We start from the raw sequence: 22,423 nt of genomic DNA on the forward strand, positions 1-22,423 counted from the left end.
GGAAATGGGTCTGGGTGGGCTACTCTTCAGAGAGTCAATGTGGACGTGTTGAGCCAAATGGCCTGTTTCCATACTGTAGGGAATCTAACCTACACCACAAGAACCCATACTAGTAAAAGAATGATTTTGTGCATGAGAAAGCAATGAGTGCCACTATGGAAACACACTTAATGTTGAATAAATAAACCCATGAGCAGCAAAATGAAGCAATGGAATGAGCTGCTTTGGTGGTACAGCACTACCATCTGGTGGAAAGCTTCAATTGCTTATTAATACAGATAATGTGGTGGTGCTGGTGTTGGACTGGGCTGGACAAACCTAAAAATCACACACAGCAGGTTATATAGTCCAACGAGTTTATTTCTAAGTATTAGCTTTGGGAGCACTGCTCCTTCATCAGGTAGTAACCTAATGAAGGTGCAGTGCTCTGAAAGATAATACTTCCAAATAAACCTGTTGGACTCTAACCTGGTGTTATAATTTTTAATATTAAAGTGCACTTTTCACATGGTGTCCCAACGGACCTCCACCACCAAGAATAGGAAACAGCCAGGGGATTGTTAGAAGAGTCAGGACCAGAGCTAACAGAGGCAGAGTTGAGCTTAAGCAGGGGAAAATTACAGTGATGTTAACAGATTTGGGGATTATTTTAGAGATGGTACAAAAAGGGGAAAGGAAATTGGTTTGGGATCAGATGAAGCAGCAAGGACATATTGCTAAGTCCACAAGAAGGACTTAACCACTTTGGTGAAAGTGCAGACAAGATTTAATAAAATATTGCCCACAGCGTTGATTTTCCTGCTCCTCAGATGCTGCCTGACCCACCAATTTAATCTAGATTCTGGTTTCCAGCATCTGCAGTCCTTACTTTTGCCTGGATATTGTAGCTATGAGGACATGTTTCAACAGATTCAAGAACAGCTTCTTCCACACTATTCTTGGACTTTCAAATGCACCTCACAAATATTGAAGTTGATCTTTCTCTGCACCTTCCCTGTAGCTGTAACACTATATTCTGCATTCTGTTCTGTTCCCCTGATGTACTCATGTAAAGCATGATTTGCCTGGATAGCACGTGAAACAATATATTTCACTGTATCCCAATACATATGACAGAAATAAATCAAATCAAAAATGACTGGTGAGATTGGGTTTGTTCTCCTTGGAATAGAGAAAGCTGAAGGGTGACAAGATTGAGGTATACAAAATTGTGAAGAGTACAGATAGAGTGAGACAGGAGAAACCTCTTTCCCTTGGCAGAGAGTTCAAAAACTAGGGGTCATAGATTCAAGCTAAATCACAGAAGGATTGGAGGGGACATGAAGGAAAACCTTTCCACACATGCAGACGATGGTGAGTGTCTGGAATTTGATGCCTGAGTTGGTTGTACAGGCATAACCCTAAATGTTTTTTTAAAAAGAAATACATGGATCTACACCATAAGCACAGAGCTTTGGGCCATGTGCAGGAAGATGCGGTTCAAAAATTACACCTCGTTGTCTTTGGGTTTGCATGGACAAGTTGGGCTGAATGAGCTCCTCCTGTGTTGTATCGTTCCTGTGGTTCTATGGTTGTAATCTCAGGTTTAGAGTGCTACTGGAAAAGCACAGCAGTTTCAGACAGCATCCAAGGAGCAGTAAAATCGATGTTTCGGGCAAAAGCCCTTCATCAGGAATACAGGCAGAGGGCCTGAAGGGTGGAGAGATAAATGAGAGGGAGGTTGGGGTGGGGAGAAAGTATCACTCTCAAACATTCCAGTGGATTCCCCCAGCCTCTGGAACTGCTCAGATGCCATTAGCCATGCGGCTGGTGCAGCCACCATACCGAAGCTGAATGATGACATCACTTCCGCCCCCACCATGGCCGCTTCCACAGCCACTTCCGCCCCTCACAATTCCTTATGCACCACACGTGGCATCACTTCCGCCTCTCACATCATAGGTAATATCACATGCTCAGTGACTTCCGCACCCCCCCCACTGCTGTGTTTGCCACCACTTCCGCCCCAACAATGCCACTCACCTGCATTCTGCTGACATGCTCCCTATAGATCTTACTGTCACTATCCCTACCCCCCAGAACCGTGAGGGGAACACCACCCCTGCTCATGACTCCACCCCCATTCCCCCCACCACCACACCCACTCCAGCTACTGGCTCTGCCCCCACTCCCATTCCCCCCACCACCACACCCACACCAGATCCCAGCTCCCAATCCTGCCAAATTTTCACCTTCCCTCCAGACCTCCCCCTCACTGAGGACAAACGATCAATCCTCAGCAAAGGACTCATCTTCATCCCCCTCCGTTCACACAATGAATTTAATACACGCCGTGACATCGAACACTCCTTCTGCCACCTCCGCCTCCGAACTTACTTTCACAATCAGGACTCCCGCCAACCTTCAGAGGACCCCTTCGCCCACCTCCAACACACTGCATCCACCTGGACACCTATTACCCACCCTCGATCTCTTCATTTCCCAACTGCCACCGGGATATTAACTGCCTCAACCTATCTACCCTCATCCCCCACTCCAACCTCTCACCCTCACAACGCGCAACCCTCCAATCCCTCTGCTCCAATCCCGACCTCACCATGAAGCCAGCAGATAAAGGGGGCACAATGGTAGTCTGGCGCACAGACCTCTACACCGCTGAAGCCAGACGCCAACTTGATGGCACCTCTTCCTACTGCCCCCTCGACCATGACCCCACCCCCCATCACCAAACCATCATCTCCCAGACCATACAGAACCTCATCACCTGAGGAGATCTCCCACCCACAGCTTCCAACCTCATAGTTCAGGAACCCGCACTGCCCGGTTCTACCTCCTTCCCAAGATCCACAAGCCTGACCACCCTGGCCGACCCATTGTCTCAGCATGCTCCTGCCCCACTGAACCCATTTCTACCTACCTCGACACTGTTCTATTCCTCCCAGTCCAGGAACTCCCCACATACATTCGAGACACCACCCACATCCTCCAAGACTTCCATTTCCCTGGCCGACAATGCCTCATTTTCACCATGGATATCCAATCCCTCTACACCTCCATCCGCCATGACCATGGCCTCCAAGCCCTCTGTTTCTTCCTCTCCCGACGTCCCCAACAGTACCCTTCCACCGACACTCTCATTCGTTTGGCCGAACTGGTCCTTACCCTTAACAATTTCTCCTTCGAATCCTCCCCCTTCCTCCAGACCAAAGGGGTAGCCATGGGCACCCATATGGGCCCCAGCTATGCCTCTCTTTGTTGGCTACATAGAACAGTCCATCTTCCGTAATTACACCGGCACCACTCCGCACCTCTTCCTCCACTACATTAATGACTGCATTGGCACCACCTCATGCTCCCGCGAGGAGGTTGCGCAATTCATCAACTTGGAGGAGAAAGTGAGGACTGCAGATGCTGGAGATCAGAGCTGAAAATGTGTTGCTGGAAAAGCGCGGCAGGTCAGGCAGCATCCAAGGAGCAGGAGAATCGACGTTTCGGGCATGAGCCCTTCTTCAGGAAAGGGCTCATGCCCGAAACGTCGATTCTCCTGCTCCTTGGATGCTGCCTGACCTGCTGTGCTTTTCCAGCAACACATTTTCAGCAATTAATCAACTTCACCAACACATTCCACCCTGACCTTAAATTTACCTGGACCATCTCTGACACCTCCCTCCCCTTCCTGGACCTCTCCATCTCCATTAATGATGACCGACTTGACACCGACATCTTTTGCAAACCCACCGACTTCCACAGCTATCTGGATTACACCTCTTCCCACCCTACCTCCTGCAAAAATGCTATCCCATATTCCCAATTCCTCCGCCTCCGCTGTATCTGCTCCCAGGAGGACCAGTTCCACCACAGAACACACCAGATGGCCTCCTTCTTTAGAGACCACAATTTCCCTTCCCACGTGGTTAAAGATACCCTCCAACGCATATCGTCCACATACGGTACCTCCGCCCTCAGAACCCACCCCTCCAACTGTAACAAGGACAAAACGCCCCTGGTGCTCACATTCCACCCTAGCAATCTTCGCATAAACCAAATCATAGAACAGCACAGAACAGGCCCTTCAGCCCACGGAGTTGTGCTGACCACTGATCCTCATGTATGCACCCTCAAATTTCTGTGGCCATATGCATGTCCTGTAGTCTCTTAAATGTCCCCAGTGACCTAGCTTCCACAACTGATGCTGGCAACGCATCCCATGCTCTCACAACTCTCTGTGTAAAGAGCCCGCCTCTGACATCCCCTCTACACTTTCCTCCAACTAGCTTAAAACTATGACCCCTCACGTTAGTCACTTCTGCCCTGGGAAATAGTCTCTGGCTATCGACTCTATCTATGCCTCTCATTATCTTGTATACCTCAATTAGGACCCTCTCCTCCTCCTTTTCTCCAATGAAGAGTCCAAGCTCAGTCAACTTCTCTTCATAAGATAAGCCCTCCAGTCCAGGCAGCATCTTGGTAAACCTCCTCTGAACCCTCTCCAAAGCATCCACATCTTTCCTATAATAAGGCGACCAGAACTGGACGGAGTATTCCAAGTGCAGTCCAACCAAAGTTTTAAAGAGCTGCAACAAGATCTCACGACTCTTAAACTCAAACCCCCTGTTAATGAAAGTCAAAACACCATATGCTTTCTTAACAACCCTGTCCACTTGGGTGGCCATTTTAAGGGATCTACGTACCTGCACACCAAGATCCCTCTGTTCCTCCACACTGCCAATGCTATCCTTAATCCTGTACTCAGCTTTCAAATTCAACCTTCCAAAATGCATCACGTCGCATTTATCCAGGTTGAACTCCTTCTGCCACCTCTCAGCCCATCTCTGCATCCTGTCAATGTCCCGCTGCAGTCTACAACAGCCCTTTATACTGTCAATGACACCTCCAACCTTTGTGTCATCTGCAAACTTGCTGACCCATCCTTCAATCCCCTCATCCAAGTCATTAATAAAAATTACAAACAGTAGAGGACCAAGGACAGAGCCCTGTGGAACACCACTTACCACAAATTTCCAGGCAGAATATTTTCCTTCTACTACCACTCGCTATCTTCTGTTGGCCAGCCAATTCTGCATCCAGACAGCTAAGTTTCCCTGTATCCCATTCCTCCTGACCTTCTGAATGAGCCTACCATGGGGAACCTTATCAAATGCCTTGCTGAAGTCCACATACACCACATCCACAGCTCGACCCTCATCAACGTTTCTAGTCACATCCTCAAAGAACTCACAAATCCGTATTGACTGCATTTAATCAAGCCATGCTCTTCCAGATGGTCATAAATCCTATCCCTCAGAATCCTTTCTAACACCTTGCAGATAACAGACGTGAGACTTACTGGTCTGTAATTGCCGGGGATTTCCCTATTTCCTTTCTTGAAGAGAGGAAATACATTTGCCTCTCTCCAGTCATCCGCTGACATTTCCACCACCTCCAAACAGACCCCACCAGGGATATATTTTTCTCCCCACCCCTTTCCGCCTTCCGCAAAGACCATTCCCTCCATGACTACCTGGTCAGGTCTACGCCCCCCTACAACCCACCCTCCCGTCCTGGCATCTTCCCCTGCCAACGCAGGAATTGCAAAACATGTACCCACACCTCCTCCCTCACCTCCATCCAAGGCCCTAAAAGAGCCTTCCACATCCATCAAAGTTTTACCTGCACATCCACCAATATCATTTATTGTATCTGTTGCTCCCGATGCGGTCTCCTCCAAATTGGGGAGACTGGACACCTCCTAGCAGAGCGCTTTAGGGAACATCTCTGGGACACCCGCACCAATCAACCACACCGCCCTGTGGCCCAACATTTCAACTCCCCCTCCCACTCTGCCAAGGACATGGAGGTCCTGGGCCTCCTTCACCGCTGCTCCCTCACCACCAGACGCCTGGAGGAAGAACACCTCATCTTCCGCCTTGAAACACTTCTATGCTACTTTCTCCCCACCCCCACCCTTCTGTCATTTATCTCTCCACCCTTCAGGCAATCTCCCTGTATTCCTGATGAAGGGCTTTTGCCTGAAACATCGATTTTCCTGCCCCTTGGATGCTGCCTGAACTGCTGTGCTTTTCCAGCACCACTCTAACCCAGAATCTGGTTTCCAGCATCTGCAGTCATTGTTTTTACCTGGCTATAATGTCAGATGGCTGCCAGGAGCAAGTCTTCAATGAGGGTCAGGAGAATGCTGAACAAAAGAATGGGTTACATTGTCCTGCGAGTGACAAACTCTTTATTGATCTTGCATTTACCCAGACATTGTCCATTATGTTTTTGAAATGGCACATTACTGAGAGTTCAGAGGCCCAAATGGCACTGCAGTTTCTGCAGGATGTTTTGGAAGTGTGTGAACAGAGTGCTCCGCCTCCCTCTGCAATCAGTTTGAATGAACAAAGTCAAAACCAGAGATTGATTAGAATATTTATATAAAGCCAAAAATAGATTTAAAAGCTCGATAGTGTTGGAGAAAGCAGGATGGGTACACACATTTCGGTCGAACTGATCCAAACCAATCAGATTTCCCAAACTGAATGAGCCCTATTTGCCTCCATTTGGTCCAGATCTCTCTGAACCTCTCCTATCCATGCACTTGTCCAAATATCTTTTAAATGTTGTAACTGTATCAGCCACTACCACTTTCTCTGGCAGCTTATTCCACACACTCTGCATGAAAATGTTGCTTTTCCGGTCCCTTTTAAGTCTTTCCCCTCTCACCTTAAACCTGTGCCGTCTAGTTTTGAACTCCCCTACCATTGGAATATGACCTTGGCCGATCACTTTATCTATACCTCTCATGATTTTATAAACCTCAATAAGGTCACCTCTCAGCCTCCGAAGCTCCATTGCCACAGCCTAGACTCCAGCCTCTCCTTACAGCTCAAACCGCACCCCCCCCCCCAGTTCCAGTAATTGGAATGGTTTTCCATACCCTTTCTGGTTTAACAACATGTGGTTAGTATGTTTGTCACATGGGATCCAGGAATAACTAATTGGATACAAAATTGGCTTGATTGCATTTTGTTGAAATTGCACATAATCTGGAGGCAGTCAGTCAATGTAACATTTTATAAATACCTACTTTGGAAATAAAACCAATCTGACTCCAGGATGGGACAGACTCTAACCTCACATCTTTAATGCATTGTCTGAGTTGAGATATCAACTTTTTATGAAATAACTTAAAAGTCGTATCAGTATATCTTGGGGCAGTGAAATGAAACAAATTCTGGGATTTACATATTAATCAATCGAAACCTTCATCCCCATTCTAAGTGACTAAAGACTTAACAGTGACCTAGGTTTGTCTAATACATTGCAAGATTTGTATGTCACTTTGGTTTTTTACTATAAATCATGTCCTATTTATCCTGTCCCACTAGCTACCTGACAAAGGAGCAGCACCTGTTTTTTGAAAATTTGTATTTTTAAATAAACCTGTTGGACTATGACCTAATGTCATGTGATTTTTGACTTTGATGGTAGGAGAGAGGATAGGGCCCTCTCCGAGCACAGAGGTAGTATACCTACCATGTTCTCAAACGGTGCCGGCTGAAAGGACATAGGCAAGATGATGCACTGGATAGGATCACTGTGCTGCAAATTCAGTACTGTCAACACAAGGGAATAACTTTCTCTGGTGACCTACCAACCAATCTGAAGTCAGCGATGGTGCTTTTGGTGACCTTATGTGATCGATCACAAGTGGGTGGACCATGTTGGGATCCACACTGTCTATTGAAGGCAGAAATAAAAGGTGGATTGCAGTGAACCATTTGGTCCAGAGAAGCCAAGCCACTAAAACAGAATGAAAACTTATGGAAGCTCATACTGACTAATTGGTGCTTGGATTTCTTGGACAGAAAGCAACCTCTCGTCCCATTGTATCTAAGCCAGCGGAGAAAAAACCAACCAGCCTAATCCCCCATTTTCCCAGCCACAGTATTTTCCTTCCCGTCACCTCAGCACTGCTCCCCAGTGGATCAAGCAACGGCAACCCACCCTTGGCTTGATATCAACCACTGTCTTTAAACTGGCTGATTGCAATGTCAACCAGCACCAGGGCACTGGAGACCCTACTCATTCCAACAGCTCAGCAAGTAAAGTTCTCATACACAACATGGACATTTGGCAGAAATGACAACAAGCCCGGGGATGCGGTCAGGCTGCAACAAAATAAGACACTTAAAGTCAGCACCTGAAAAGGAGATTAACAAAGGCAACGTTAAATTCTTCAATAAAATCAGAAGAATAAAGTTGGAAATAATCAAGAAAGTAGATTGCATCTGCACAGAGGAAAAACTGAGTCAACATTTTTGACTGATGACCCTTCATCAGAAACAGTTCCTCCAGTGTTGGTTTTAGGGATACTATTTCTCAGAAAAGGAACCAAAAAAAAAACACAATTCCTTCATTAACCAACTCGAACAACAGAATCCATTGTGTTACCAAATGTAGAAGCATAGAGATGTTTGTACTTAGAAAGATACTCCATTGTAATGGCAAATAAATGATGTTGGAATGTATATGGCACAGAAAGCGGCCTCTCGTCCCATTGTGTTAAAAGAAAGGCTTCTGTTAATATAGTACTCTTCACAACCTCAGGACATTTCAAACTGCTTTATAGACAATAAAGTACTTTTCCTAAGTGTTGTTATTGCCTTAATGCAGAAAGTTACTCCTGGGCAATCAAACATTTGACTGTCTCTGACTCAGACGGCAACTAAGTAACCCAGGGAAACATCCGTAATAGAGAGCAGCTGGTAGAACATAATCATTCTTTTCAGAAGGTAAGAGGGATAAAGCAATGTCTACCACTAAACATATTTATATTACGTAGCATCGGTTTGTTCGGGTTAATATTTGGGATTGTATAGACAACACCTTTCATAAGGGTGATATAAGAGAATTGATATTTGAGAATTGAAGGGAGAATGATGAGGCTACAACATTGTAAAATCCAGTAAAGTGAATGATTTATTGTTCCTTCAATTTAGAACAAATTAGTTGTTTAAATATAAAAATATAACTCCTGGTTAATTCCTGTATCAAACATTTCTTTGAATGGTGTGTAAATAATATTGTTTTGTAGCCAATCTACTTTGTACAACACACTTGAAAATGAAAATGCTTTTTTGGATTAAATAGCTCATTCAATTCCTTCTCCAATCCCTACTGAATGGAAACAAGATTTTAATACATTGTAGTAGCAAACCTTCAGCCGACTCTGATTTATGTTTATGCTAGAGTTAGAGCTGAAAGATCCTCAAGATCTGATAAGCTGCACTCTCAGGTTCAAAGAGGTAGCTGTAGAGATACATGCACTTGTTATGATTTTCTAAAATGCTCTATATTATAGAATACTCTGAAGGAATTGGAAATTTGAAACAATTGATTTGTCCAGCCATTTCAGACAGCAATTAAATGCTATACAGCTTTAAGACTGGAATCACATCATATTTCGATAATCTTTAACATTGTAAAATCTCAGGCAATATTTCACAGGACAAAATATCAGAAAATTAATTAACCTACCCCTGCCACCCCAAGATGATATCAGGAGAAGCCATTCAAAAGTAGGTATTGATGAGCATCTTAATGAAAGAGTAAGAAGAAGAGAGTTTTTGGGAAGGAATTGCAGAAGTTAGACAATTGGAGGCACAGCCAACAATGGAAGAGATGAGGAAATTGAATTGCTCAGAACAAGCGGATTGAGGAATCTCAGGATTGTAGAGGCATTGATTCGAAGGGGTTGAGAGTGAAGGATTGGTGTAGGAGTACAAAAATGCATTTGTGTTTTTTTTAAGACAAGCAGAATGTTATAAAGATGAGAGAAGCATGAATATGCCTGGAAGGCAACTGGAATAAAAGTATTAATATAGCCCAAACATTGGTTTAAAGACGACAGTGTAAGCCCCCAGCTACTACTATTGTCTCCCCAGTGATGTACGCTGCATCCTGTGAACAGAGAAAGGAGACGGTGCCAGCACACTCCTCTGGCTCCCCGAGCCGGCGCATGGCAATAGTTCCCTCAGACTCTTGGCGCAAACTGTCATCTGACCATAATGCAGAGCTGAACTTTGTCTTGATGATGCCTGGGGCCAAGCAGTTAACGCGGATGTTAGCAGGGGCCAGTTCAGTGGCTAATACTTTGGTTAAGCCCAGGAGAGCCGTCTTACTGACACTATAGGGCCCGATGGTAGCGAAGGGTTGGTAGCCAGCAGCAGAGCTCACCAGCACAATGGAGCCACCGCCTCGTTGCTCCATGTGTGGTACAACCAGTTTGGCCAGGAGGAAAGCTGCTTTCACGTTAATCTCGAAAATTTTGTCCCAGGCTTCCTCAGAGCAGTCAAGGGCCTTCCCTGCAAAGGGATTGGCTGCGGCGTTGGACACCAGGATGTCGATGGCTCCGTGGCGCTTCAGCGTCTCGCTGACCAGGGCCTCGCGATCCTCCCTCTTGCCCACATGGCAGACAGTGCCTGAAACAGAAAGACCCTCCGCCTGCAACTGTCTCACCGCATTGCAAACACTTTCCTTCTTGCGACTGCTCATCACAACCTGGGCTCCATCCCGGGCTAGGCGCCGGGCAATAGCCAGTCCAATCCCTTGGGTAGAGGCGGTGACCATTGCCACCTTACCACTCAACACCCTGAGCTGCATGGTTTGAAGCTTTGGGAAGGAAAACAGGAAGTGCTCCAAATGTCCAAACTATCCAATCCAATTTCTCTCCCTCTGCAATGATCCGGAAGTAGGATCCCGTGCACGGCGGCTCACGTGACACAAGGAGGCGAGAGGAACCACAGTCCAGCCAATCGGAGCCCTGATTAAAACGCGCGGCCAATCAGCACGTGAGTCGGGCTTGACCACGGTCACAAGACTGGACTTCGGTTCAACGATTGGTCCAGGGACAGAGAAGGTGGGGAGAGAACAAGAGACATCACGGAGTCACCGGCGGTCGGTAAATGAAGCGGGGAGCTGGATGGGGGGGGGCAGGTTACTCTGACCCCATGGTACTCTATTCGAAAGGCTCGCGGCGTATCGGTCTAATTAGCATAACCGTCATCTCGTTAACATAACGGTCGCCCGATTAGCATAATAGTCACTGATTTGCATAACGGTCGCAGGGTCCAGGTGAGGTTTGAGTCTGAGGGAGATGTTTCTATTGATGCGAGAAAACACTGAAAGGAATTGAGAAAAAACGCAAGACAAGCCGGACTAACCTCTCCATTTTTGGTTTTATACATGTTTTCTTTCTTTCTCGCTCTAAGATATGGGAATTTCCTACACACGAACCTCGGCGATTTAAGAACCACCTTGAGTTCATTGATAAGCTGTTTCGATCACTTAACGAGACGACAATTCCTTCTTAGATGCTGTTTCTCCACTTGGAGTTACTCAAACCAGAAAGACCGGAATGAATGGCGCACAAGGCGATGTGTTACCGTTGTAGGGGGTGGGCACTGGTTTTTACCAAACGAGAATGAGCTACAACAAACAAAAACAGTAATTCCGGCGGGGCGGGGGTGGAGGAAGCCTGGCACATCTGGCACCAACAGTGGAGAGAAAAAAAATTAGTTAACGTTTCCATTCTAGTGATTTTTCTGCAGAAGTCACTGGAATGATCTGCCATCAGTTTGGTCATTTGCCTTTCAACTTATACGACGATCACGACATAAACTAGAATGCACAGAGTTAATCTTCCTGTACAATATGTTTGAATATGGCTGTTCAATTTTTTTTGCACCAGATCGTTCATTGCGTGTTGGACTTACGTATATTGTTGGTGTGAAGCGTATATTGTTGGTGGCCAGCGTAACTGTGCTGTTTATTGAAGGTACTACCTTGACTGAGAACTCTGAGGCATAGAAAATGATTTATCTTGTGCCAGGTTTGCCCATGTCTCAGTATTAAAATGACATCCTCCCCTGAGACCTTAGAGTATCCTTGAAATATTAACTTTGGTCTCTCTGTATCAACATCCTTCAATTAATTGCTGCAGAAGAGCTTTTTCTGATGAGCCCTCATCTGACAAAACATCCTGTCCCAATTCTTTGATTTCTCTTTAGTAGCTTGTGGAGGTTGGGGATGTCAAGCAGGGTTAGAGGCTGAATTATTGGCGAAAATGAGGACTGCAGGTGCTGAAGAGTCAGAATTGAAAAGTGTGGCATTGCAAAAAGCACAGCAGGTTAGGCAGCATCTGAGGAGCAAGAGAGTCAACATTTCAGGCTTGAGCCCTTCATCAAGACTGTAAAGAGGGAGGGGGAGCTGAGATAAATAGTGGGGTTGGGGGAAAACTTGGTGTGATGGCAATAGTTGGATGCAGGCAGGAGTTGATTGTGGTAGGTTGGTGGGGAAGGTGGAGCGGATAGATGGGAAGGACTGGGACAGATAGGTCAGGTCAAGAGGACAGTGTGGAGTTGGAGGGTTGAATCTGGTATGAGGTGAGGGTTGGGGAGATTTGAGGTGGTGTATTGCCATATGATCTGGGATAATCATAGAGATGGACAGCACGGAAACCGAACCTTCAGTATAACTCATCCAGTCTGACCAGAAATCCTAAATTAATGTAGTCCCATTTGCAAGCATTGGCTCATATCCCTCTAAACCCTTCCTATTCATATATCCATCCAGTTGCCTTTAAAATGTTGTAATTGTACCAGCCTCCACCACTTCTTTATTCGCAAAAGGTTACTGTTTTTGCATGCCTATCCCTCACAAGCCTGCAAGATCATGGGGAAAAAAGTTCTTCCAGAACAGTACTGTCCCTATCTTTTGTGTGAGAAGCCAGAATGCGTCATAACATGCCTGAAGAGGTGATTTATAAATATCTACAAGAGTGTAGGAAGAAAAACCATTCTGTATATCTTATGTCTTTCTGGGAAAAAAACAATTCCTCGTTATCCTTAAGTGTTTTGTTGCCTCTGAAGTAATATAGTAATTCTGACATCGATGTCCAGATCATTGTGAATAACTCTGGAGAGAAAGAAGAGTACTGCTGAGGTTGGTTAATATGCTTCTGGTCTTGGACTAATTTCTGTACTAGTTGACTTTATGTATTACTTCTATGTGATACTGTGGTCAATGTTTTTCAATAATTGTGATGTAAAAGTTTTATGTCTAGATTTCCAAATACCTGTAAATGTGCTGGGATTTGCAGATGGCGGTGAAAAAGACACACAACAGGTGATCAGGCTGATTACATTGAATGGTGGAGCTAAATAACCTGCTCCTGACAAATGCTGAGAAATGATTTAGGCAGCTTCCAGAAAACACAAAGAATATAATGCTGTATAGGACAGGACGAAACAGACAGCCTTGCTTCACTCCATTTGTGATTAACAAGTCATCAGAAGAATCTTCACTATTCAGGATGCTTACAATCATGTGGAATTTGATGGGGTTTTTAACTGCCGCCAACCACCCACTATCACAATGCAGGAAACAACAACATCGTGCACACAGCACTACCAAAGAAGTCTGCTCAAGAGTCGGAGGTTCAGAACACTGACACATTGGGGAAGGAGAAAGTTACTTGAACACTTATTTTTTGTTTCAGGACAGACAGTCACACCGCTATGGTTAAGCCCTTCAAATTTAGTCCATGACTAAGGCAGACAGGTTGACAACAAGTACGGGAATCCAGAAAATAGCATTTGTCCAATAGACTTGAGATTTTTGTTGCCTGTCCAGATGAAATCTGGAGCCTTGGAAAGAATGGGCAAACTAACAACTGTATGTATTAGAGCCAGTTCAACTATTATCACCATTGTAAAATTGTCTGCATTCGTAGGGGACCGTCAAATTAGAGGAAGAGATAATCTTCTCTTCACCTGGGAATTTCAGTCCTGAAGTATGGATGACTTACCCACTGCCAAGGCTGAGCACATTACAAGGTTGGAAAGGAATTGAGAGCGGTTGGGTAATGATCCACATGGACACCAACGACTTTGATAAGGCTAATTTTAATTTACAATAAAATAGACTAGAACAGTGGTAATCTGCAGTTTGCTGCAAATAAATTGGCATAGAGCAAAAAGGGTAAGAGTTCAAAGATTGGTATGGGAGAAATGGTTTCCAGTGTGATATTGATGCTAGCACTGAGGAAAGAAGGTGCTGATACACTGAGACAGGCTTAACTTGAATCACAGTAGGTTGAGTCTCTTAACAGAATGTGGAACTAGAATAACAGGGAGAGTTTTTTAATTGGAAGGGTGGCATGTGAGAAGATTATTAACTTTCTGAAGAATGATCAAGGCACTAGTGCAGAGTATATGCATAATGACAGAATGTGAAAGCAACAGAGCATACAAATATAACCAAGCATCAACCAACAAGACAAACAGGAAAAATGTTGAAAATAGAGTTTAAATGCTCTTTGAATGCAGATGTTGTTCAAAGCAAAGAATAAGTAGGACAACTACAATTAGATAGCAATTGTATAATGTTATATCTGTTACAAAGTTGTAAGGTGATCTCCGCAAGGAGTTGAAATGAATGTAATGACCTAACAGAATAGGATCCAACAGCTACATGGCATCTTCCTGATCCTTTGAATTACTGATTGTAGATCTATCCACTACTGGATGTCATTGTACTTGTGCTGGCTTTTTGGTAAACTTTTGGTAAACTTACAATCAGTTCCATAGCCCAGCTCTGACCCATAGTTGTACAAATAACTTTTATAAAGGAAAGGAGACAAATAATTATCAATGATAAACAATGCATGTCAGATCATATTCTCGACTCAGACCTAACTCTTCTTGAGTTAGAGATATGTGGGGCCGTCATAAGATCTTTTTCCAAACAACTTCTCATTCCTGCCTCTGATACATTTCCAGTTATTACAGGAATCTATTAATCTGTAACTTCATTGAATATTCTGAAGTGCTATCTTTGTGACATTGTGGAGAGCATAATGGACTGACCACCTTCTTGCTCCACATGTAGCAATACCATCTCGGACACAACAAAGGCTACCTTGATGTTAATGTTGCCCCAGGCCTGTTCTGGACAGTCCAGTGTTTCTCCTGCAAAGGAAATGATTGCAGCTTTGTACACTAAAATGTTGATGATTCAACAGAACTCAGCAATTTGTTATTCTGTACCTCCTGGCCCTCCCTCTTACCCTCATGGAAGGCAGTGCCCAGATGCTCATGCTACCCATCTCTGACCCTGTCTACATAACCCTACTTGCAGATGTTGATCACTATTTGGGTCTTGAACTTGGCCAGATACTGTTGGTTCTGCTATCCCATGTTTATTCAATACGAATGGGCTTCAACATGATTGAAAAATTTAGACCATAATTTGGAGAATGCAAGCTTTCAAATTTGAATTGAATTGAATTTATTGTCACGTGTACTAAGGCACAGTGAAAAACTTTGTCTTGTGAGCAATACACGCAGATCATATTGTTAAATAGCATAGATAAGTAAATAATAGGTAAACAGCAGCAAAACAAAAACACAGTACAGATGAATGCTAAGAGTTTGTGAGTCCATCCAGTATTCTAACAACAGTAGGGTAGAAACTATTTTGAAACCAACTGGTGCATATGTTCAGGTTTCTGTACATTCTCCCTGATGGTAGAGGTTATAGAAAAGCATGCCAGGGTGGGATGGATCTTTGAGAATACTGATGGCCTTTCCTTGACAGCGGGCCTGGTAGATGGATTTTATAGATGGGACATTGGCCTATGTGATTGTCTGGGCCGAGTTCACCACTCTCTGTAACCGTCTCTGATCTTGAATGGTACAGTTGCCATACCAGGTGGTGATACACCCAGACAGAATGCTCTCGATGGCGCTCCTATAAAAGTTGGTATTTGCTGTCATGCCAAATTTTCTCAGCTGCCTGAGGAAGAAATGGTTTTTGGGCCTTTGTAACCAGTGCCTCCACATGAGTCCATGAAAGCTTGTTGTTGATGACCACTCCCAGGAGCTTGACAATCTCCACTCGTTCAACCTCAGTGCTGTTAATGTGTGTGGGGGCATGACTAACATCCTGCCGAAAGTCAATAATGAGTTATTTGACTTTGCCGGCATTGAGAGCTAGGTTGTTCTCAATGCACCGCTATTCCAGGTCCTCCACCTCCTGTCTATAGTCTGTTTCATCGCCATCTGAGATTCGAACGACTATGGTGGTGTCATCAGCGAACTTGTAAATGAGTGCTGTGTGTGCACCCCTGGGGGTCCAGTGTTGAGTGTTAGTGAGAATGAAATATTGTCCCCAACCTTTACTGATTGTGGCCTGTGGGTCAGGAAGCTGAGGATCCAGTTGCAGAGAGATTAAATTAGATTAGATTACTTACAGTGTGGAAATAGGCTCTTCGGCCCAACAAGTCCACACCGACCTGCCAAAGTGCAACCCGCTCAGACCCATTTCCCTCTTCGCCTAACACTACGGGCAATTTAGCATAGCCAATTCACCGAACCTGCACATTTTTGGACTGTGGGAGGAAACTGAGTGCCAGGAAGAAACCCACACAGACAGTCGCCTGAGGTGGGAATTGAACCTGGCTCTCTGGAACTGTGAGGCAGCAGTGCTAACCACTTTGCCACCGTGCTGCCCAGGAGAGTAGGGCTTAGTCCAAGATCACGAAGTTTAGTAATCAGTCTTGAGGGGATAACAGTGTTGAAGGTTGAACTATTGACTAATGAATAGGATTCTTACATAGCTGTACTTGGTGTTAAGATGTTCTAGGGAGGAGTGAAGGGCAAGTAATATGGCACCTGACGGATCTCTTGATCCAAAAGGCAAATTGGAGTAGTGGAGAGGCTGGAGTTGATTAATGCCTTTCAAAGCACTTCACGTGACCACCGAAGTTAGAACCACTGGGTGGGAATTATTGAGACATGCTGCATGTGCCTCCTTAGGCACAGGGATGATTTTGGCCCTCTTGAAACAGGCAGGGACAGTGGCCTGCTGCAGGGAGAGGTTGAAGATGTCTGCCAGTTGATCTGTGCATGCTCTGAGTGCACGGTCTGGTACTCTGTCTGGTATCATCGCTTTCCTTGGATTCACATAAACTGATCTGATTTCTGATGCAGTGACTATTGAGCTAGGTTCGTCAGGACTTGTTGGAATAAGGGTTACCTCTCTGCCGAAAACCTGCTCAAAATGAGCAGAGAAGGCATTCTGATGATCTGTGAGGGATGTGTCGTTTGCTATCTTGCACTGTCTCTTTTTAGAACCTGTGATGCAGTTTAGTCCTTGGCATAGTCACTGGGTGTCTGTCTGTGTATTGGCTATAATGTGATTTCAATTCCATTAGTTTAAATGGTACTGTTATTGTGTGATTTTCTTATAGTGCGAGATCACACGAGAATGGAACTATCATGTAACATCAGAATCGGCAGTGTAGTATCCTGGATAATAGTCGTGATATATTTCATTCTGCCACTAAACATACCAGCACAAACAGTGACACCAAAAAAAGACACAGACATGATGATGCCAGGATGTATGCTGCAATAGATGGGATAATTCTTCTGCACATAGCGTTATGTCCATGCAGGGGGAAAATTCTCTCTCATGACTTTCTTAGGAATCAATAATGGCACTACTAGTGACCCTATTAATCACAAGTGGGTGGACAATGAGTGTCACTACTGGATTAGTGGTGCTGGAAGAGCACAGCAGTTCAGGCAGCATCCAACGAGCAGCGAAATTGACGTTTCGGGCAAGAGCCCTTTATCAGGAATAAAGGCAGTGAGCCTGAAGCATGGAGAGATAAGCTAGAGGAGGGTGGGGGTGGGGAGAGAGTAGCATAGAGTACAATGGGTGAGTAGGGGAGGAGATTAAGATGATAGGTAAGAGCTTCAGAGCAGAGGAAATGACCTGGGAGTTGCAGTGGGAGAGGGACTCCCTGAGATTCTTGTAGAGAGAGGAGGAAAACTTCAAGGCAGGCATCCATGAGTCTACTGAAGGCACAAATAAGAGGTGGATTGCAGTGAACCATTTAGTCCAGAGAAGCCAAGCCACTGAGTGGAGACAGAGCATAAAGCAGAAGGAAAACCTCTGGAAGCTCATACTCACTATATGCTGCTTCATTTTCTGAGAATGTTTATGATGCAGAAAGCAGCCACTCGTCCCCTTGTGTTTAAGGTAGCCAAGAAACAAACCACCCAGCCTAATCTCATTTTCACCAGCCACATTTTAATTTTCTTCCCATTGCCACAGCACTGCCCCCCCTACCCCAATGGTTGGGGCACCCTGCCCATTCTAACTTCTCAGGGAGCCAGTATGGTCACTTGGCAAATAATTGATGTTTCAGTATTAAAAGAGAGAAAGTAATTTAATAATTCTGTGCTTTTCACCACCTCACGGCATCTCAAAGTGCTTTATAGCTAATAAAATACTTTTCCAAATGTCATTACTGCCTTTGTGCAGAAAGCAAGTCCTGTGTGATTAAATATTTGACTGTTTCTTATTCCAAGGCAATATAACAACCTAAAGAAACATCCGTAATAAGGAGCAGCTTAGAGGAAAGATAATGTTTTAAAAAGACAAGGGATAAAGCAATGTATAAGACGAAAGGAATCACATTATAGCCAATATTTATGGAGCATCAGAGTTTGTTTGGGTTAATGTTTGAGATCGTGTAGACAACACCTTCCATAAGGAGATGGAAGAATGCTGATCTGTGAGAATTGGAGGAGAATTGTCAGTCTACAACACTGTAAAACATATTGAAGTGAGCTGATTATTGTTCCGACAAGTTTATAATAAATTTAGTTGTTTGATCATTTTTTAAATGTTTAGTTTGTTCCTTATTAGAGCATTTGTTTAAAGTAGGTTTAATCAATAAACTTGTAGCCAATGTACTTTGTAGAACAACACATTTAATATTTTATTAGACAAGAGTCCACAGCCAATGCCTTCTCCAATCTCTACTGAATGGAAGCAAGATTTTAGCTGAATCTTTTCTGTCAATGTTAGAGGTGAAAGATGCTCAGGGTCTGATGATTTGCATTCTAAGGTTCAAAACGAGGTAGCTGTGAGACTTCTGCACATTTTAGATTTTCTAAAATTCCCTGTACTTTAGAATACTGCCATGAGATTGAACAAATCAATTGTTTAAAATTTCCAATCATTTCAGAGAGCAATTAACTGTCAGCTATCCTGTTTTAAGGCTGGAATCACACTTCACAACACAGAATCATAGAATCCCTAATGTGTGGAATCAGGCCCTTTGGCCCAACAGGTCCACACCGACCCTCTGAGCAGTAACCCACCCAGACCATTCCCCTACCCTAATATCCTATATTTACCCCTGACTAATGCATCTAACCCACATGTCCCTGAACACTATGGGAAATTTAGCACAGCCAATTCACCTAATCTGGACATCTTTGGATTGTGGGAGGAAACAGAGCAACCGGAGAAAACCCACACAGGCACAGGGACAACATGCAAATTTCACTCAGACAGTCATCTGAGGTTGGAATCAAACCCAGATCCACTATGCCGTGAGGCAGCAGTGCTAACTGCCGTGCCACTCGTATCTCGTCTTAAACATTGTAAAATCTCAGGCAACATTTCACAGGAGAAATTATCAGACAAAATGAATTACCACCACACATTTATATCAGGAGAAGTAAGAGCTTTTGGGAGGGAATTGCAGAAATTAGATAATTGGAAGCTCAGGCAGCAATGGAGGATGTGAAGGAAATTCAAATTCTCAGAACAAGAGGAATGGGAATCTCAGAGGATTGTAGGGGACATGGAGATAGTGGAGAGTGAAGGAGTGGTATTTACGTACAATGAATGCATATATGTCAGTTATAAAGAGCAGCAGAAACCTACAAAGGTGAGGGAAGAATCAATATTTCTGGAAGACAACTGTATTGAAATACGAGGAAAGCATTCCCATAGACCGAACATCAGCTCAAAGCCGGTAACAAAAACCTCCAGCCATCATGACTGTCTCCCAAGTGATGTATGCTGTGTCCTGTGAACAAAGAAAGGAGACAGTGCCAGCACACTCCTCTGGCTCACCAATCCAACCGTCCCTTCAGTCTGTGGGCACATGGTCTTGTCTGACAACACAGAGCTGAACTGAATCCTGATGATAGTTGGAGCCAGGCAGTTGACATGCATGTTTGCAGACGCCAGTTGGTTAGGACCAGCAGAGTCGTCTTACTGATGCTGTAGGGCCTAATGACAGAGGAGAGCTGGTGGACAATAGTGCCACTGTCTCGTCGCTCCATTTGTGGCAAAGCCTGCTTTGCTAGGAGGAAAACTGCTTTCATGTTAACCTCAAATATTTTGTCCCAAGGCTTCCTCTGAACAATCCAATGCCCTTGCCAGAAAGAGCTTGACTGTGGTGTTTGAAACCAGGATGTCAGTGGCTCCATAGTACTTCAGCTTCTCACTGACCAGCGCCTCATGGTCCTCTCTCTTGTCCACGTGGCAGGTGGTACCCAAAACACAGGACCTCAGCCTGCAACTGTTCCACAGCCCTACCACATTAGTCTCCTTGCTGCTGATGATGACGACTATCTGTGCACTGTCCCAGGCCATGCAAAAGGTGATCGCCAGCATGATCCTCTTGGTCGAAGCAATGACCACAGCCACTTTACCACTCAGCAAACCCACCTCTGCCATGTGAGGCAATGGGGAGGAATACAGAAAATGCTGCAACTATTCAGTAGATCTAGCAAGATCTACGGAGGGAAAAATCGACACAAGAGAGAAAGTTTCCAATCGATTTTGCCTGCCCCTGCCCTGACCAGGAAGGAGAATTCGGTGCTTGCTTTACATGACTCTAATATGTTGGATTTTGGACCTATGTGTATTGTTGGTGAAAAAGAGATGTGTGTGGCTGTGAAATTGTGTAGCTCACCTTTCCTCCAGGCCATTGTAACTGCGCTGTTTATTGAAGGTAGAATCTTGACTCAGAACTCTGGGTGAGTTATCTAGTGCTAAGTTTGCCCAAGACCCAGTTATAAAGGTGAAATTCTTCCCTGAAGCCTTCATATATTCTTGAAGTACTTAACTCTGGTCTCTCCATGTTTACATCCTCCAATTAACTTGCCATAGAAGAGGTTTTTATGGCAAGCCCTTGTCTGGCAATATATTCTGACCCTATTCTTAGATATCTCTTTAGTAGAGTGTGGATGTTGGGTATGTCAAGCAGGACAAGAGACTCAATTTTGGGAACCTAATAGTGCCATTTTATCTGGGGCATTCTCAAAAGGTTGCTTTTTTGCATGACTGTCCCTCAAAAGCCTACAAGATAATAAGGAAGGTCCTTCCAGAACAATACTGTCCCTACATAGCAGCAGGAGGGGGCCATTCAGCCCTTCAAGCCTGCTCTGCTATTCATCACAATCATGACTGATCATCCAACTCAATAACCTAATCCTGCTTTCTCCCCTTAATCTTTGATCCTATTTGCCCCAAGTGCTACATTTAGCCGCCTCTTGAATACATTCAATGTTCTGGCATTAACTACTTCCTGTTGTAATTAATTCCACAGGTTCCACTCTTTGAAGACGGAAAATGAAAGGTTAACATAAAATTTGTACTGAGCCTTGTTTTGCAAACTGTAACTTGAGATTTGCTGCAAACAGACTGTTGCAGGAGGACCTAAGACAGCAATAACTTCTGCTTTTTGTTACGAAGCAATACCGCAAGGCCTTCTGAGCTCAAACTGCATGATCTGTATCATGCGATTATCTTGTGGTTCTGTATAAACCTTGACACTTGCCTGTGATCTGCGAAAGCCGAGGTCTGACTGCAATGTGGTCAGATGCTTATGCTCTCCCAAAGGACTTTGTTTACTAAATGATTTCTGATTGACATCTAAATTTGTAATGTGGCATTATTGTACTTACAACAGTGTGAAGAACTGTCTCTGCATCTCCATCCTAAATGATCCAACCCGTACCCTTAGACTTGGTCGCTTGCTTCTGGGTGCACCCACAATAGGGCACATCCTCCCTGCATTAACCATCCAGTCCTGTTAGAAATTTATAAGCCTCAATGAGATCCTCCCTCAATCATCTACCTTTTGTGTCCAAAGCCAGAATTCATCATAGCATGTTTGAACAGGTGATGTAAAAATACGTACAAGAACATAGGAAGAACAACCATTCTGTATCCCTTCTACCATCTCTGGTGAGGCCAATTCCTAGTTACAAATGACAGCGTTTCATTGTCTCTAAAACAATGCTGGCATTAATACAGTAATTCTGATATTGATTTCCAGATCATTGTGAATAACTGCAGAGAAATAGAGTGCTGTTGAGGTTCGTAAATGTGTCAATGGCTTCTGGTCTTGGACTGATTTCTGTACTTTTTGACTTTACGTGTTTCTTTTACGTGACACAGTGGTAAATATTTTCCAGTAATTTTGTACTGAAAACAAAATAGAAGTTATCTATAGATTTCTATATACTCATCTTGTAGTGGG

General features: G+C 44.3%; 2 protein-coding genes and 1 pseudogene across 2 annotated transcripts in view; 1 reads left to right on the forward strand and 2 right to left on the reverse strand.

Moving 5' to 3' along the window:
- Positions 1-8,964: 8,964 nt before the first annotated feature.
- LOC140458849 (dehydrogenase/reductase SDR family member 4-like) lies at positions 8,965-10,780 on the reverse strand. Its single transcript, XM_072553532.1, has one exon. The coding sequence runs from the start codon at positions 10,663-10,665 to the stop codon at positions 9,901-9,903; it is 765 nt and encodes a 254-aa protein (XP_072409633.1). The 5' UTR covers positions 10,666-10,780; the 3' UTR covers positions 8,965-9,900.
- Positions 10,781-10,928: 148 nt separating this feature from the next.
- LOC140458848 (uncharacterized) overlaps positions 10,929-22,423 on the forward strand; it is a 44,976-nt gene continuing 33,481 nt past the window's right edge. Inside the window, exons 1-2 of the mRNA XM_072553531.1 lie at positions 10,929-10,963; positions 11,753-11,839. The gene's annotated coding sequence lies outside the window, so the exon portion shown is untranslated. The remainder of the gene's footprint in view (positions 10,964-11,752; positions 11,840-22,423) is intronic.
- Positions 19,895-20,613, reverse strand: LOC140458693 (dehydrogenase/reductase SDR family member 4 pseudogene; annotated as a pseudogene).

Source organism: Chiloscyllium punctatum, chromosome 34 (genome assembly GCF_047496795.1).
Source record: "Chiloscyllium punctatum isolate Juve2018m chromosome 34, sChiPun1.3, whole genome shotgun sequence".
Classification (NCBI taxonomy): Eukaryota; Metazoa; Chordata; class Chondrichthyes; order Orectolobiformes; family Hemiscylliidae; genus Chiloscyllium; species Chiloscyllium punctatum.

Bases quoted from the DNA above. Each gene is read 5' to 3' on its own strand.
- LOC140458849 (XM_072553532.1), bottom strand. From the start codon at position 10,665: ATGCAGCTCAGGGTGTTGAGTGGTAAGGTGGCAATGGTCACCGCCTCT.